The sequence below is a fragment of the Phoxinus phoxinus genome (genome assembly GCF_949152265.1).
Source record: "Phoxinus phoxinus genome assembly, chromosome: 7".
Lineage (NCBI taxonomy): Eukaryota > Metazoa > Chordata > Actinopteri > Cypriniformes > Leuciscidae > Phoxinus > Phoxinus phoxinus.
Window position 1 is genome coordinate 34,289,374 of NC_136882.1, and position 18,853 is coordinate 34,308,226.

Sequence of the window (18,853 nt, forward strand, 5' to 3'; positions counted from 1 at the left end):
ACTCAAACTGCCTTCCTGCGTTGCATCCAATGCTTAGAGAGGGTTGTGTAGCATTCAGAATTCAGTTGAGAATGTCTGAATTCTGGATGAAGATTAAAAAAGGAATGACATTCTGGTGGTGCTGTAGGCTATAAGCGTAGTTTTGCATTTCATTTTATACTGTGTGAATTAAGCTATCCATTTTTTTTTATAACCAATGATTGAAATTTACATTTATGCATTTGGCTGACGCTTTTATCCAAAGCGACTTACATTGAATTTCAAGGTAGCTATACATTTACATTCTTATCAGTTCTTGCTTTCCCTGGGATTCGAACCCATGACCTTGGCATTGCAAGTGCCAACACTCTACTGTTTGAGCAACAGAAAGGCTAACGTTACATGTATAAAACGTTTTTATATTTTAATTTCTATAAAAATATGCATTTATGTATAATTATATTTATATTTAAAGGGGTTTTATGTAGTAATTCAGAAACCGTTGTTATTAGCGACACCGTTAGGCCGTTAAGTGAGCAACTTACAGCTCGTTCTCGCACACGTACAAGAGACTGATGCTGAATGTGATTCAATGCGCCAGTACGGACATAGCTACTCACGAGTCACGACGAAGTATTGCGAAGAATTTGGAAAGTACTGTAAGTGAGACTGTTGACGAACATCCAGACGCCGGTCACGCTGCTGAGAATGACGTTTAGATGAATATTTCCTCTCAAAAACAAAATCTCACAACAAAAAATGCCTGTGAGAAAACAGCAGTTAGCATCTGAGGCAATGACGATATGTTTGCACCAGCAATTCACTGGCATCATGTGGACAGATGAGGTAATTAAATTACACTGTTGTGATAGTTTCTTTATAAAGTATATAGACTACATTGTCATTAATTTAATGTATCTTTGAAGGAAGAGAGACTCCCGGAACACTTGTGTAAACATCACATTATTTTGATTTTCCCTCCAAATAGGCTAGTCCCAATTTCTCTATATAAAAAAACTATCTACAGGCTTAACCTAAGGACGTCGGGAAAGGTTTAATTTTTAAAGTTATAATCGTAAACAAATTATATAATTGTTTTAACAAAAATAATTGTATTTTATGTTACTATTTATTCTATGATTCTATGGTCGTGAAACTTATTCAAATTGTGACCCAAGAATACAAATATTAGGATTAAAATATTAAAGATTAAATATTATTATTAAATGTTAAGTGTTGATTTTTGTAGTGTAGCCTACCAGTTGTTTTTAAGGAAGTAATATCGGCTAAAAGAAATACAACAGGTTTTTTGGTTGATGAAGCCTTGTTGAGACTTGAGCCTTACAAACAACATGAAACAAGGCTTACAAGTAGTTTATTCTTGCCTGTGTTGTTGAAACGACAAAATGTATTTAAGTAAATTGTATTTCAGTAAATTTCTCTTTCTGTCATTCAGCTTCTGAAATGAAAAGAAGTCTGTTCTCGTTCTGAATTTTCCCTTACCCCATTCTTAGCACAATCTAAAAAGGCACCAACAGAGAAAACAGACATCTTCAACAAAATGAAAGATTTCCTCACCTGGAAAATATACCGAAAATCTTCCCAGCATGAAGCTACTTCCATGTGTTTCTGCACTCCTGCAGTGCAAAGTGTCTTTGACTATAGCATACCTCCACATAACCTCACACTTCCCTTCATGCCCTCAGGTTTAACAGCTCGATGAGAAGGCAATGAGCAGCAAAACATGCCTGGAGGAAATACCACAGTATGCGCACTCAAACCAGGCCGTTATGCCACACGCAGGACCATGGAGAGGTTGAAGGAGAAGTGAGCAGAGAAGGTCAGTGTGTTTTTTGTAATTAGTTGGAACATGACCTCAGAGTAAACCACATGAGCTGAAGGCTTTAATGAACACTATTCATCACTGGCATCCATGCTTCACAGGTGGCAGCTAGTGTCAGGACTGAGATGAGTCTCATCCTTCTTCATATGTTTTGTGGGAGGAACAGTGGACTATTTCTGTATCCACTGACATTCTGTTACATAACACTTATAAGGTGACTACAACCCCAAAAGCAGATGGCTTCATTATGATCTGTATCATTCATCTGAAGCCACTGAGATAATGACTGATTGTCAACAAACACTTCTGAATTTAATTCACCAAGTGGTTCATCTAAATAAACACTGCACACCATGTTAACTTATACTATGTATTATTATCATGTTAAATGAATAGGCCTAATAAAAAAGAATAATACAAATATCTTAAACATTCACAAATATTATCAGAGATTGTACTTTACATCAAAACAATCATTATTATTATTCCCGACCTGCAAATACAAAATTGATTAAGAATAAAAATTAGCTAATTAGCTTAACTATACAGTTACCATTTTTAAGCATGAGCTGTTTCAAGCTTTTGTTTTTCAGGCTTTATAATAATTTTTTGATATACCTTTTTTTTAATACTTTTTATAAAACAAAATTAACACAAGCAAACAGCACCATAACTGTAATCATGGATATGGTAAGTAGGCCTACACAATATTTTGTATTTAATAATACAAAATATTTAGGACGTTCTATATAGTATGAATGTGTGTTGTATGAAAGTAATCTGGACGTACTATATTCGCCATGCAGTCATTATCACATCACCTACCAGCATCAGTTACGTCACTTCACTGCCATTCACAAATCCACTCCCGTGGCCTCATGGGATGAGAAGGTCCTCACTGCAGAACATGAAATCCACTGGGAGGAGTTGGATCCAGATCCAACTCCTCCCACTATATATACTTCGCCCCCACGCCCCAGCCCCACCACCAGATGAACCAGCATATCGGTGATCACCATTGATTGCTCTCATCAATGTAAGTCTACATTTTGATTACTAATATAGTCGAGATAGATTAATAATTTAGTGTGCGTCTTTAAGTAATGATCACACTTAAATATATGTTAAAGTTTTGACAGTGTCCATACTTTTTGATAACACCAAGACATGTTTAACTAGTCCGCTAAACTGGCATCCATTAATGGTAAGTTAGGTCGTTTGTAGCGTTAACGTTAGCACGCACGTGTGGCCTATCTATTTAGCTAAACTAAGTAGCTTTGGATAATACTGTTGGTATGTTCATATGTTTATAGCTAAGGTAAGCTAACATGTGGTGTTGTCTGTCAGGTATCTAGTTAGCCAGGTTAGCCACGCTACCCACTAGCCAGGTTAGGCAAACACTGCATTCCAGGTATGCATTGTTAGTTGTTGCCATGGAGTGTTTTACTTTCAATGATGAATTAAAACATTTAAAAAAATAATGAACATTTAAATATTTGCTTTCTTTGCTAACCCACAGGATATGGAGGTCGAGGAAGAAAGGGGGAACTTTTTAAAATAATATGTGAAGACACCCACCCAGACTTCTGCAGCGAGTTCTGCCAGATCTGTGCTGACCTGAAAGGATGAATAGTTAATTGTGAATGTTTCCCTGTAATGTTTGTGTCATTTCTGCGTGTGCTCCCAATGTAGTTTCCTTATGTTTTGCCTTCAAAGTTTCCCTACTGTTTTCAAAATGTCTGTTTTACCTAGTGTGTTAATAAACGTGTTTTTTTTCCTATTTAATTGTGCTGGTAATGAATTGTTCATGCATTTATGTAAGTGAGATGCTCTTATGTTATGTAAATTAAGTCAGATTCCCTTGTGAAGTCATTTATAAGTTTAAAATTAGTGCTGCTATAATTTAGTCACTTACAGTTGCACAATCAGTGGAAAAGCACACATATTTTCTACATGAATTTAAACTTGATTTAATATTACTCAAAAGTAGACGCGCCTACTTATTAATATTATAATATTTTATTTAATATTTGAAATCAGTGCATGTGGACTACTGAGAGGGGTAAAAGATCAGCCAATCAAAGAATACATTTCTTTTTAAGAGATATTTATTCTTGCATGTAACAAGGAACTACATGCTTTTCAGGGAAGATGAAATGTAAGAATTTTTAATCAATCTTTTTGTTTTGGATTATAATTAAACGCTTTTTCCAAATGAAAAAAAAATCACATTCACACAATGTACAAACTACAATGTTGTAACTTTTTAAACTTCATTAAATAAGATTTGTTTTCAGCAAGTTTGTTTTTCTGTCAAAAGTCAAATCATCTTAATTTATATAGCGCTTTTAACAGTGTTGTTTCAAAGCAGCTTTACAGAGATAAACTTATAATTTAAGGAAATGGAGATGGTTTTGGCTTTATAGCGGTTCTTTAATACAATTATTTTCCAGCTAAAGTTAGTTTTGATTGATTCGCTTCCGTCGCAACGATCATTTGTTATTAAATTAGGTTCTTAAATTAGACGACACCATTCTCTCTACACAGACTTTAAACGCGAACCTGTGAGAAACGCTAGGAACCTGTCGACCAATCAGAATGCAGTGGGAGGAAATCCAACTCCGCCCCTCGGATCTGGACCCAACTCCGCCCATCGGATCTGGATCTAACTCCGCCCCTTGGATCTTATGTACTGCATTGAGGTGCTACTGCATGGGATAGTAAAGTGTCCATCCTATGCACTCTACAGAATCTCGTCGGAAGAAGCGTATAAGTGTATACTTTTGCATACACTTATATGAATACTGTGAATTCGGACATACTTCTTTTGACACTAATTTTTACTTGGCTTTTACAGCACATCCATGCTATGGCCACTGAATTCAGCAGTACTGTAGCACACACCTCAGGACACCGTGTATGAGGCCAGACCCTTCAGGTGCAGCAGGCTGCCTTGAGATGGGGAACAGATTGCTAACCAGTGGGGTGACATTTAGATCAGCTCTCTGAGTCTCATTAGTGGGGGGTGGAGGAAGGGTTATCTTCTATCTGTATGCCAAAGACATTTATTATAATAAAATTGCAGAAAGCAAGTATATGATTTAATACCATGTACTGAGTCATGTGCTGATGAATATTCCATAGTACTTTGAAGGGTTAGTTCACCCAAAAATTTAAATTCCGTCATTAATAACTCACCTTCACGACTTTCGTTCATCTTCGGAACACAAATGAAGATCTTTTTGATGAAATCTGAGAGCTTTCTGTCCCTAAGCAACTATCACTTTATTGTTTCAATAAGTTCATAAAGAGATCTTAAAACTAATCCATTCAGTACTTGTTATTTCATAAATAAAATAATGTGATTTTAAGTGATCAACCGTAACTGTGTCAAAGTTCAAGTTCAGGGTATCAAGTTTCATGACATGAAACGTAACTTTAATGGTAAGACAAACATCATCATCAAGCTATGCCTTTGTTATTGTTTTGAATAAGTTACGGAAAAATTACATACTGTGCCTTTTAATACACTTTTTTTTTCTTTTTATTATAGAAATATTACAACGATCAAATAACCCATAGAGGGATTGCACTGTCACAGAGTTTGGGAATATATTGACATAATTTATACACATAAAAACATGATATCAGAGTTTCAAAATCATACATTTTAGAAGATAAAAATACATCACGGTTGTTCAAACCAATGAGCATCAAGCTGTGCAGTCGGTGGAGAGCAAGAGTCGGAACTTATTTTGAATAAGTAATTTGCCCTGTCCCAAATGGTACCCACTCACACTCTTCCTACGAGTCCGCACTTTTGTGACATAACGCCGCTTTTACTGTTGAGAAGAAGTCTGCTGCGGGCTCAGCAAAAAGCAAGTTCGCGAGCACCCTTCTGGAACCTAAAATGACAAATGGGAAAACCTGCGTGGCTTAACGGACACACACACGCTGCAGCCATTATAAGTCCACAAGACCGTAAGTGCATAGTGTGAAATGTGCCATTTGGGACAGGGCCATTATTTCTAAAAAAGTCAATTTTATATATTGTATGAATGTAATCTGTATGTAATACATTCATCATGTTGTCATTATCACGTGACCTACCATCGTTTGTGTCTCATGAGATAGTAAAATGTCCATCGTCTGCACACTTTTGAATCTCTTAGAAGTAGGTCATCCAGGTACTTGTGTGTACTATTTTATGAGAACTTTGAATTCGGACATACTACTTTTGTCACATATTGTTTTTCACCTACTATATAGTAGGGAAGTATGTGATTTCAGACGCAGCCCAACTGTTCCCACAGTCAGACACATTTCTAACAGGCATGCATCTCACGGTTATTGCTGGTGATGCACATATTTTGCTCATATCAAATGAGCCTACTGTCCCTGTGTGTGAGTCAGTAAATAATTTGCTGAACCGATTTGTTCAAAACTAAAACCTAAATTAAAAACTCAATATTATTTGTTTATCAAACTGTTGTGTAAAAAAAGTATAAATTTATCTTCAAATTATCTTTTATGTAATTTTTTATTTACTTTGTTAAAAGTGTTTTTGTTGTTTTCTGTTAGCAAAATTAGTATGTGAGCTGCACACACCCTTCTGTGGCTTCCTGAGCCTCAAGAAATGATTCGTACTGAAATAGTCCTGTTCTGCATGACTGTAATGATATGCTTCAGAAACCAAAATACTACAGGCGTCCAAAAACCCAAATAAACACCAGACTTCCCCAAACTCAGGCCAAGATGCATAAAAGGATTCTTATTGGGCTCAATATTTTATATTAGTTTAGGAAAATAACCGGAGGCCATGGCATTTTTCTGAGGTTTACCGTGAATATACGACCAGTAATTATCATCAGGTGGTAAACGTATCTGTCATATTATCTCTAATGTACTGCATTTTCCAGACATTCCTGGATATGTGGGTAGATTTTGTGGAAGCTTGATCCCATTTGGTGCTGTGCAGTGTGCACCCACATCAACAAACAATTCACTTAGCGTATCCTGTCTTTTCTTTCCAACTTATAAACTGGAAATACTCATATATAAACTGGATTTTCAACAGCTGCTTCAATTTCTTTTTCTCAGGTTGTGTAATTTCTCTATTCTTAAAGTGAAGCATGTTATTTCTCCACTAGTGGCCGCCAAGTGAATTACCCTTTGTACATTTTTATTCATTTTGTGATGCTTGCCAAAACATGGCCAATATCTATGGCAATAATACACTTTTTGCTCTTTACGCCTGTTTCACGCATACTCTGTTTGCAGTGCAAAAGAAGATATTTTGAAGAATGTTGGTAACCAGACAGTTGATGGCACCCATTGACTTCCAAAAAATACTATAGAAGTCAATGGATGCCGTCAACTGTTTGGTTACCCAACATTCTTTAAAATATATTATTTTGTGTTCAACAGAAGAAAGAAACTCATATAGGTTTGGGACAACATGAGGGCGAGTAAATTATAAATTTTGGGGGAATCTATCCCATTGAGACCTAAATATCAGGTTAAGAAAAATGATTGCAATTATTATTCATATAGTACAGTGCATATACAGTGCTATGCATAAGTTTAGACACCCATGCTAAAGTTGCCTAAAAAGAGGAATAAAAAATCATCTTTTGGAAATTTATCTTAATGCCTTAATTTAAAAAATGAGGAAAACTCCAACCTTTAAGGACACCAATTTTCTTTGTGAATGAATAATGTATCGTAAAAAAATAAATGTTCTTCCTTAAAATACAGGGTGCATAAGTTTGGACACCCCTATGTTAAATTCCCATAGAGGCAGGCAGATTTTTATTTTTAAAGGCCAGTTACTATATGGATCCAGGATACTCTGCATCCTGATAAAGTTCCCTTGGCCTCTGGAATTAAAATATCCCAACATCATCACATACCCTTCACCATACCTGGAGATTGGCATGGTTTTATTTCAGTTAGCCTAACCGCTGGTTTAATTTGCATTGAGAGATGATCTTATGGAAAGTACTCCATGCCAATCTCTAGATATGGTGAAGGCTATGTGATGATGTGGGGCTATTTTAATTCCAAAGGCCAAGGGAACTTTATCAGGATGCAGAGTATCCTGGATCCATATAGTAACTGGCCTTTAAAAATAAAAATCTGCCTGCCTCTATGGGAATTTAACATAGGGGTGTCCAAACTTATGCACCCTGTATTTTAAGGAAGAACATTTATTTTTTTACGATACATTATTCATTCACAAAGAAAATTGGTGTCCTTAAAGGTTGGAGTTTTCCTCATTTTTTAAATTAAGGCATTAAGATAAATTTCCAAAAGATGATTTTTTATTCCTCTTTTTAGGCAACTTTAGCATGGGTGTCTAAACTTATGCATAGCACTGTATTTAACAATCTATTTATTTATTGCATTTTTAGAAAATTCTACTTAAATCTACACTATGCGTGTTCTTTATTACCATATGAAACAAACAATCCATTTGCTGCAGATTTTTACAGTCTGCTTTGAGGCTAAAAACCCAACTCTACTGGAAGCATTTTGTGTCGGTGAAGCTGTGATTATTGTTGATGCATTGAAATTCACAGTGCTAACGAGTTTAGATGCTGGAGCATAATCAGATTTCCAGCTGTGTAAATGGGAAAACAATTTTCTGAGTTTGTTTTTTGGATGACTTTTACTTTCTTCAGAAAGATGGCTCTCCTCCACTTCAGCTTGACCTCAGGGCCAAAATCACACTTAAGCTGATGCGCATTATCATGCGTAACATGCGGCATACCGTGCCAATATCAACAGCACAGCACATTAAAAAACACCCCACAGGGTGGTCCTCCATAAAACACCTAATGAAACATCTTTAGATTTGATCTAATCCTCATGTCTGTGCAGGGAGATCATGCTGAGAGAGGCTTGTAAAATCTCAAGTATTAAGACATATCTTTTGTAGCCGTGTTGATCCCTGCTGAAGCCTGAACAGTTGCAAAGAGGAAGTATCACTTCATCTCTCCGTCATTTGAAACCTGAGGATTTTGCCAAGACAGATGTGTCAGTATCTTAGTGCTGTGTGGAGGACATGTGGTCTAATTGAGGAGGTAAAATACAGGGCAGAGGATTCAGTGTCTGATCTGTCATTTAAGCACAGTGAAATACGCAGGGATTTGAGAATCTAGCATGAAGCTCCCTGTATTTCCTTGCAAAGGCATATTTCAGCTTCTTCAGATCATTTTGTTGACATCTGGAGCAATTTAAGCCAGAAACATTCATGCATGTTCATGCAACATTCATCTTGGTCAAGACATTGTGGTTCTGTTGAACAGTTTTGCATGCATTCTTGCATTACTCCGCAGTAAGGTGACAAACCTCGGTATACTCAAGGAGGTGAAAGAGTTACCTTCACATTTCTGTGTCATGTAACCAGATATGTTGTTATTCAGGTAGCTTATTTAGATAAATACCCGGCAAGACATTTTTTAAACGGTTGCTCCACTTTGGCAGTAGTCTACTTAAATAAAGATCCCCCTGAGACATTTCTATACATCTCTGAATAACACACTTTTTTTCTCTTGCATTTTATAGGCAGATATGCAAAACATCCTATATACCAGAACTGTTGTCATTTGAAGATTAAGGTTGATAACCTTCACTGTTTCAGATCTGTAGATGTCATACAGATTTGAGAGCTATGTCAGAGAGTGAGTTAATAATGAAAGAAGATCTTTTGTTTAATTTTAAGTTACACTGAAAAAAAAATGTAACCTCTCCAAGTCAAAATATTCTTGTGACTGGTCACATCTAAATTTTTTAATTGGCCCAAGTGAAATTCTGTAAAATAAATTGAATTAATTGTTGCAATAGTCTGTTAACATTGGCTCAATGAGAAATAATATGTCAGACTAATTGAAAAATATAGATGTTATCAGTCACTAGAAAATTTTGACTTGGGATGTAATTTTTTTTTACAGTGTAGAAATCAATTATTGCTATACGTAAATGCCACATCACACCACTCCAAACACGTCGGCGCACCCACCATCTTGAAACGGTCAGTGTGTCGTCACTCACATTAAGAGTCAATGATGCCACAACATTACAAAGCTTCTGGTTGTGAAACCGCCAAGATTTAAATTCCCGAAGAAATGGTATAACCATTGTTGCTTTGTGCTTTTATATGTATTAACTCAATATTACATGTTTTTACTATGGTACTGTTAATGTTTTTACTTTTACTATGGTAACTTTTTAAGGACGTGTTAGCTAACACCTTCATATTGTTGTATTGTGTTGGTTTAGCAAAACCATCTGCTGAAGTCTATTTCATATACATATTCATCACATCTAATTACGGTTGCAGGCAGTCAACTTGAACGGTCTGGCTTTGACCTTTCCAACATGGCGGACGACTTGCTTATAGTGGCCCATAGAAACAGCCGCTAATGAGATGTTGCTAACTATTACAAACCCAAAAACCGAAACAAGTTAGCATGTTAGCACTTCTGGTTCCATCTTCCGGAAGTCAATGTGTTTTTTGAATGGCCTTTTGGTTGAAGACCTGATATAAGGTCTGTGCTGAAATAACCCCTTCAAGATTTAAAAAAGAAATAATAACTTTTTATATTTTCTTGTAAAAGGCGGTATGTAACAAGTGGCTAAATGGGACTACAGAGGTTATCATTGACATTAAACGTCATCACATCAAACATGTGAACTCATCTACACACAAGTTCACTTTTACAGCCTCACTGTGTTTATAATCGCACTATTCTAACTAAAACTATGAGGTAAAAGATTTTGTAAATAAAGACTGGAAAAGTTGTCAGTGTTGTGATATTACAGTCATGTGACTGTGGTCTAGTTTGTATTTAGGCTTCAAAATTCATAAAAGTGTGTTAATTTGTAAAGATTTTCAACGTGTAGGAATCATAAACTTCAGTTGGTCACAGAGATTTTTTCTGTAATAATCCAAAATGGAAATATCCTATTATTGACTTCCGGGTTGGCCAACAAAAACACATCCCTGCAGCACTTTTATTTTCTTTAGCCAACACTGAAATGTTAGCCTGTTATTAATCAGCACAATGTCCTGAAAAAAAACATCCACCACCACAACATGTGTGAGTAACCTTTCTCTTTAATTTTATCTGCAGCAACCTGACTAGATGTATAAGAATGATATGTCCCAACCTTGGAGGGAGCATTCACAAATTTATTGTTTTTAATCTTTTTAGCACACAACCGTGAGCGAAAATGAGTCCCCCACAGAAGCCATCAATCAACATAATGGATATGAGGCAGGACACATCTAGAGATGCTGCAGTGAAACTCTGCCCCTCTTATTCCATCACCACCTCTCTGAACGGGAGCCTAGGGAGACCAGGAGCAGGAAAACACCAGCTTTTCACTCGAGCAAGGTGAATACTAACAGACCTTTTGGTAAAGCACAGGCTTTTGATAAAACAAATAAGAGTTGACTGCTCTTAACTGCTGTTTTTGAACGGAGAAGTGGCGTGAGGGGGAAAGGGTATCGTCCTTCAGCTGATGAGGTTTCATTCACCCTGAATACCCAGACGTGGCTGTCAAGGACTCTGGTATGGCTAATTACAAAAGCAATCCCATCAATGTCCCAAAATAGGCTCACTGGAGCCCTGACACTTCATTTTACAAAGTCATGGAAATGCTGAGGTATTGATTCCATTCGAATGCGGACAGGCCGATGCTAGTCCCAGCAGGATCCTCTAAAAGAGTCACTTTTGGTCACATCTTTCACCATTTTATTTATTTTAATATATGATACCCAGATTTTCTCTGTAATCGGTTAATAAGTAAAACTGTTCAGATATCAAAAGTTGCATATTTTATTACAGCCAAGAAGGGTTAGTTTACTCAAATTCAATTCTGTCATCATTTACTCACCCTCAAGTTGTTCCAAGTCTGTATGAATTCATCTTCTGCTGAAAACAAAAGATGTTTTGAAGAATATTGGTAACCAAAATGTTGATGAGCTCCATTGACTATGGAAGTCAATAAATATAATACTATATAATTATCTTCCACTTCTTCTGAATCAGTTTCTGGTTCAAACATATAAGGCTGAATTAAACTTGTAAAAAGCTGGTGTGAGTGAGTGGAGGCGGGGCTAATTTGCATATTTTAAGGCATGAATACTTTTTTTTTCTTAGGGAAAAAACATTTAGATATGTAATTTTGGTGATCAAAGATGAGTTTTAAGGTATACAATTATTGACTACAGGGGGACTTTAACAATATTTCACGATATTACTGTTAGAATCTTCAGTGCACTGAAATTAATTAATTTGATTCCCTGTGTGGCAGGGGTTGCCTTTTTTTACCTCACATAAATAATTGTTTTGTTTTGTTGATGTATTTATGGAAATGAACGTTCAAGTTTGATCCCTTATTATTCATTAACAATTTAAAACCTGTTGTTGTTGTTGTTGTTGTTTGTCAGATAAATATATAAATGTCAGGGATTAGTTAGTTTTCTTTTTTTCTTCTATTTTTCAAGGCAGCTTTTCCAACACTGTTTAACACTGCTGAGATATACAGTAGATGTACTACTGTATATGTGCTATTGTTGTGCAATGTCTGAGAGTAGAATCAAAGTGAGGATCTGATATTCATAATTCCAGGTACTACATTACTCTCCAATACATTTCTATAATGTTGAATGATCAATATTCTCCAAAGAAATTAATCTAAATGAAAGATATAAAATATGTACCTTTGGGTTCAGGAATATCCTACTGAACTTTGATCAGAGTAATGCCACTTATCTCCTCTGCTTTCCCGCGTGAGAGGTGTCATCCTGGTAAGAAGCAGGATCAATGAAAGGATCAAGATGAAGGGGTAAAGGGGGGTTGTGGCTTTAGAGAGAGGAACAGTATATGAGGAATAAAACCTTTAGTTCCAGCCTAATCCTATCCATGATTGACACAGTCCGTGTGCACAATGTGAATGAGCACACATAACCTGTGTCAGGAGATTTAAGAATATTTCAGATCTTAATCAAACCCTGTTAAAGGTTTTTACTCATCCTCATGATGAGTCCCGGTTTAATCAATGAATCTGTTAAAACTGCACAATGAATCCTTTATTTACATCGTGTCTGCATTGAGAGGAATGAGAGGATTCGTGCTCAACTTGCTCTTACTTATTCAGCGTTTTGAGAGATACTGAATAGATTCTCACTACCAGTAACTTAAACACTTCTGATTGGTCAACATAAATCCCTGTGATTGGCTACAGTAGTCAACACTGCAAAATTAAGCAAAGTTTGACACTTTTAATTTTGTATTACTCTACAGATTGTTGTCATGAATCATGTATATAGTCTCGCCAAACTGCTCATGTTTGATCTTTGCTTAATAAATCTGCCCAGTGATTCTCATCCAGGCCTTGGTCATATTGCAGATGAACTGTGCCTTATGATGGCAAAACGCAGCAAATATGCAAACACAGAATGGCTTAAAGGTGTTGGACAGAATCTTGATTGATTTGATATCAATTATCACTTCATGCTCTGTTATGAGCATAGTTGAGCCAAGTTATGAGCATAGTTGTTATGAGCATAGTTGTATAATAGATCATATCTAAGGGTGTGTTCACACTTGTAGTTCGGTTCGCTTGGTTCATTTGGCCCGGACTAAAAAAAAAAAACTGTAGTCCTGGTCCGATTAGCGTTCAGATTGGCATTTTCATCACCGAACCTAAAGGCATAGGGATACGTTAACAACCTGATTGGTCGGTTTTTATGACGTATTGCCTATTTTGAAACGGAACTTAGAACATCCAAACCAATGCTGTGTGCTAGGATAAATGCGCTTGTTATATGCTAGTATTTTCACCAGCTCAGAACTCGTGAAGAGCTTATAAAATGTGAATTTTGTGGGCAGTCATGGCCTAATGGTTAGACAGTCACCTAACCCCCGATCGCTCTCCGGGTGTGTGTGTGTGCGTGTGTGTGTGTGTGTGTGCGTGTGTGTGTGTGTGTGTGTGTGTGTGTGTGTGTGTGTGTGTGTGTGTGTGTGTGTGTGTGTGTGTGTGTGTGTGTGTGTGTGGGATAAATCATAATGTGAGTAAAGTGTTTGTTTTTTTTCTTCAAAATTAGTCATATGTTTTTTCTTTACTATTTATCGCCTTTTCTACATTCACACTGTCAGTTTTTGGGATTGACAACTGCATTTATATCTGTGTGGATGGCAGAGCATTTGAGTCACGCTTAGAACACAAAACTGACGGGAACAGTTCCGGTGGAGAACAGTGACCGTAGGCTATCTAAAACCTTCAGATGACACACCGTTCATATCTCTGTTGCTGTAAGTTAACAAAAGCGAAACCACATACGAAAACAAGCAGCTCACAGTAGACACGCATTTGTGTAGTGTTGCGCAGCTCTCTTGTTACGTGACACGTGACAGACATCCAGTTGTTCAGTCCGGTTCCGTTCATACAGCACAGCTTATGCAGTTGTCAGTTGAGTCCTGACCCCTGAACATTTACGGGTCTATTCTGCTGCTGTGTGAATGTGGTCTTAGAAATAACATAGGAGCATTGGATATTCGTGCCTCTACCTTTTTTGCAAAACTCCAAAAATGTACCTATAATTCACTGCAGTTTCCAACTAAAATGAACACTAGAGGAAGTAAAACACCAACAACAATGACAGGATCACAAAACAATCTGTGCTGAAATGTGTCACCCAGACTGTGAAGGTCAGACTGAAACGACCAGGGCCCTTGTTAAACGAAAGAATCACTGCCTAGCTAAATGCAAAGCTTTCCTCCAGGAAGATCTTCCCATGGAGACTCGAGATAGAGGCACAGATTGTCTGTTTTTCAGTGTGCCTCAGAATATACAACAAAGGGTGCCACTGCCAATTCAACAGTGAGGGAGTTGTTAAAAGTGATTGTCTGTTTTTTATTTAAGTGTTTCTTCACTCCACAGGCACTTCTATGCCCCAAACACCAACAATTATAGATTAATTAAGACTTATTTTTGCAGTTACTTGCACAACACTATGTTTTGACTTCAAAACAGTTTTACTATAGCGCATTACTTGTAAACTAATACAGTTTGACGTTTGCATCACAGAACCAGCTCCACATGTATGGGTTTTCTGATGTAAACTTGCTCAGTAGCTCACCCGATACAGCACTGCACTTGTGATGTGGAGAGTTTGGGCGCGATTGGTCAAATGAAAGACGAGTCACGATAAAAGAGCTCAAAGACTTGTAGAAGCAAGCTAAAATGGCATTGTTGCTTCAGCAAATGCGGTTTTATCTGTCCTGTTTGCTTTTGTTAACACTATAGGTCAGGGTTTAATGTAGCCTGTACATTATTTACATTTAAGTTAACACATATTTAATTTCTGAACTGCCGTGATACACACACCCACACACACATGCAACAATCAACATAATAAAAGATTGCCAGATTCACATTCATCTGTTTTGGATAAAACTGAACGTGCTTTTACCATCACTCACTGCACATTTGACTTTGAAAGTACCACAAAACGGGCAAGAATCAATGTAATATCATTTTGTAGAAATGTCGCCACAGGCACGTATTTTCAATGAGGTTGAGTATTTAAATGGCTGTGTTCACTCCCTTTGCATTTTCTCCAGTTTTGGTCACACGCTGGCTTGTGTGTTTGATGTTTTGTCAAATATAGTTAGTTACCATAATGCCCCTTCTTCAAAAACAGTCTCTTTGCAAAGCCTGCATTGCGATAGATTCATAAAACAATCCAGGCTGCATCAATAAATGGCCTTTTTGGAGAGGAAGTTTTTGAGTTTTGAAATTTACAGTATGTTTTCATGGCACATCAAGCTCTTTTATCTCAAAAGATCAAGGGGAATTTGATTCGTCATGATATGACCCCTGTAACTGGCCAATCCATCAATAACAGGCTCTTTTTAAAGCCCGTATTACATTGTGACAGGATCACAAAACAATCTGTGCTGAAATGTGTCACCCAGACTGTGAAGGTCAGACTGAAATGATCAGGGCCTTGTTAAAAGAAAGAACCACTGCATTGCTATATATATACCGGTATATATATATATATATATATATATATATATATATATATATATATATATATATATATATATATACAGTGCTATTCACATTTTCACAGATTCTACAAGGGGCAGCACTGTATAATGTCTACTTATGAACATTGATAGTGTTCATTATGAGTAGTATTGATAGTGAGTCATTTTGAAATACGGCATACATACATGGAGTTTGATCATAAACAGTCAGAGATACAGCATGTTGCCCTGAACTATGTGTACTTTTGAATGAATTCTGCATGCCTAAACATACTGTTCTCACACTGGCATCTCATGTTCCCAGCTGTCTCTGTGCTCCTCTTTTCAATAGATATTTCTGCCCGAGGAATTATCTAAAATAAAAGTTATAAATAAATAAGCATGGTGATGGGGATGCACTTTCTCTCAGGCTTGAATCAGCTTGTTTGCCTGTGAAAGTGCTGTTCTCAAGAGACATTCGCCTCTCTGTGGCGGTGTAGTTTAAAGGGAATTGGAATCAAGATCCTGTATGGTTTTTATTGGTTTATTCATTTATGGTAAAAACACTGTGATTCATTTCATAATATTTGTAATGCCATTCATATTTAATGCAATAGTCTTTGAAATAACAATGGTTCTACAAATCCTTCTCCAGCATGTATAACCTCCTGGCACCCAGCAAAAGAGCTTTTGGTATTTATTTTTTCTTTGCGCATCATTGTAAAGTTTAAAGCAAAAGAAAACATGTTTTATGACCAAAAATTATAATAATATATTATAATATATTACAAGCATAAAACATGTTTTCTTATGCTCTAAACTCTATAGTGATATTCTATGAAAAACAGTGTAAAAAAAATCAATGGAATATACCTAGGCCCTGTCCCATCTGGTGCACTTAAAAGGGAAAGTTCACCCAAAAATGACGTAAATGCATTGGGAAGTTCGCGCAAGAAGTAATGTGGAAGCACAGAGAACCTCCACTTCTCATGCAAGCTTCACAACACACTTACGTCACGGGTCACTATGTCCCCCTCGTGAACGCTCATAGCCTGTTACAAATATTTGTATTTTTCTTACACACACTTATAGTTTTGCTTCAGAAGACTTGATTCCTCCATGGGGTCGTATGGATTACCGCCACGAACGCTGTGTGTGTGTTTTTTTTAGCCATCAAACAAGCATCAGCCATTCACAGCATTATATGGACTTTCCAAGGGTGGATTCATCTCTTCAAAATCTTTGTTGTGTTTATTTGAAGAAAGAAAGTCAAATACATCAGGGATGGTACGAGGGTGAGGATAAGGTGAGAGAATTTTACTTTTTGGTTGAACTATCCCTTTAATGTGGATTTGCAGTCTTGTAGCCTTTGCTTGCATGCGTCTGTAAAGTCTACGAGCCTGTAGGGTTTCCAATTTGTCATTTTATGATTCAGAGGGTGCTCACGGTTGTGTGCTTTCAATGTGCCCTTTGCTGAATTGTCATGTCCGGCATTTAAAACAAAGCAGAGGACTGCTGCATGTGTAGAAATAAAAATATGAATAATGATGCCCTCTACTAGAGGACAAAAAGGAGTTGCTGGGTCCCAGGAGGTTATCAATGCTGTAATGAGATGATCTATATGACGGTAATATGTAGCCGTACTGCCATTTCTCCACCCCCAGCTCCATATTGAACAGGAATTCAATCTGTGCCTGCATGTAAAGTTTTATGGGTCTCATTTGCACCTGTTATAAGGCTGCATTTCTATTCCACAAGCATCTGGTTTGAATATTTCTTTCAGGCTTTGATCACTCTGTTTATTCAAAGCATTGATTTGAAGCCCAGCTCAACTTCTTGAAGCCTACAGCAGTCAAAAACCATGTGTTGACAACCGAGTGGCTGTAGTTTAAACTTGTTAGACAGAATTGCTATTCTTCACCAAAAGAATGTAATCACAGACAAACTAGAGGGCTCTAATGGTCTCCAAAGCTATACACCGGCAAGCCATAGTGCTCTCATTCAGTTAGATGCATTTAAACTCAAAGCAGATATTAAACACTATATTAGACAGTGGTATCCACCACAGCAGGAGAAATAAACCACTAATATTTCATTATGTGGTAGTAGATGTTTTTTAGAGGGCCTTTAAACGTGTGAAATGGACTTTGATGCAGGATAGGCGCTAGAAGAGTTTAGGACTGTTTTATGTTCTTCTGGTTCCATTCACTAATCAGCAATGTCAATGTTATTTTTCTGCAGCTCCAGAGTGATTAGTCACAGGACATTTACGACCGCCCATGATGCAACAACCAGGTCGCATACTTTTAGTGATGCAGAGATCGCTGAACAACTTCCATTGAGAAGAATGGGAATGCAAAGGACATTTTCTCCAGGTATTATAGACCGAGGCGGACAGAGTACACAGCTTCATTACTTGAGTAAAAGTACAGATACCCCTTGCTAAATTTTACTCAAGTACAAGTAAAAGTACTACAGTCAGATGTCTACTTAAGTAAAAGTACTGAAGTACTTGTTTTTAAAAGTTCTTGAGTACCAAGAGTACAAGAGTACATTTTCTAAAAATTGCATTATTACTGCCACAATGCTTACATTTATGTACAGAAACGTCCTACATGGAGTTATGAAAAATTTTAATACCTTGGATAATGTAAAAGGAATTGAAAGTAAAATCAAGTAATTTTCATCTTTTTACCACGTTGCTTTATTTAACATTTCGCACTTGCCCACAAGGCAATAGCACAATGGCAACGATCTCTGACAAACCTCTGCTAGAGTTTTAATGGATTTTTTGCACCCACATTTGAACTAACAATTGTGTGTACATGTGAGTTTCTCTGTTTTTTCATCAATCAAATCAATAAACCTAAACCAGCAAAGGCGGCAATATAGCAATGTTCTGACACACCTCTGAACCACACCTCTGAAAGGTGATTGCTGATAGGCTGTCCCAATCAGTGATGCCTGCACAATCCAGTCACGT

At 36.9% G+C, this 18,853-nt stretch overlaps 1 protein-coding gene across 1 annotated transcript in view; it reads left to right on the forward strand.

The window, feature by feature from the left end:
- The first annotated feature begins 474 nt into the window (after positions 1-474).
- Positions 475-18,853, forward strand: part of LOC307001340 (uncharacterized protein) — a 38,720-nt gene continuing 20,341 nt past the window's right edge. The window contains exons 1-4 of the mRNA XM_079617692.1: positions 475-825; positions 1,686-1,819; positions 11,041-11,223; positions 18,112-18,245. Of these exons, the coding sequence (XP_079473818.1) occupies positions 11,060-11,223; positions 18,112-18,245 (298 nt within the window). The 5' untranslated portion in view covers positions 475-825; positions 1,686-1,819; positions 11,041-11,059. The remainder of the gene's footprint in view (positions 826-1,685; positions 1,820-11,040; positions 11,224-18,111; positions 18,246-18,853) is intronic.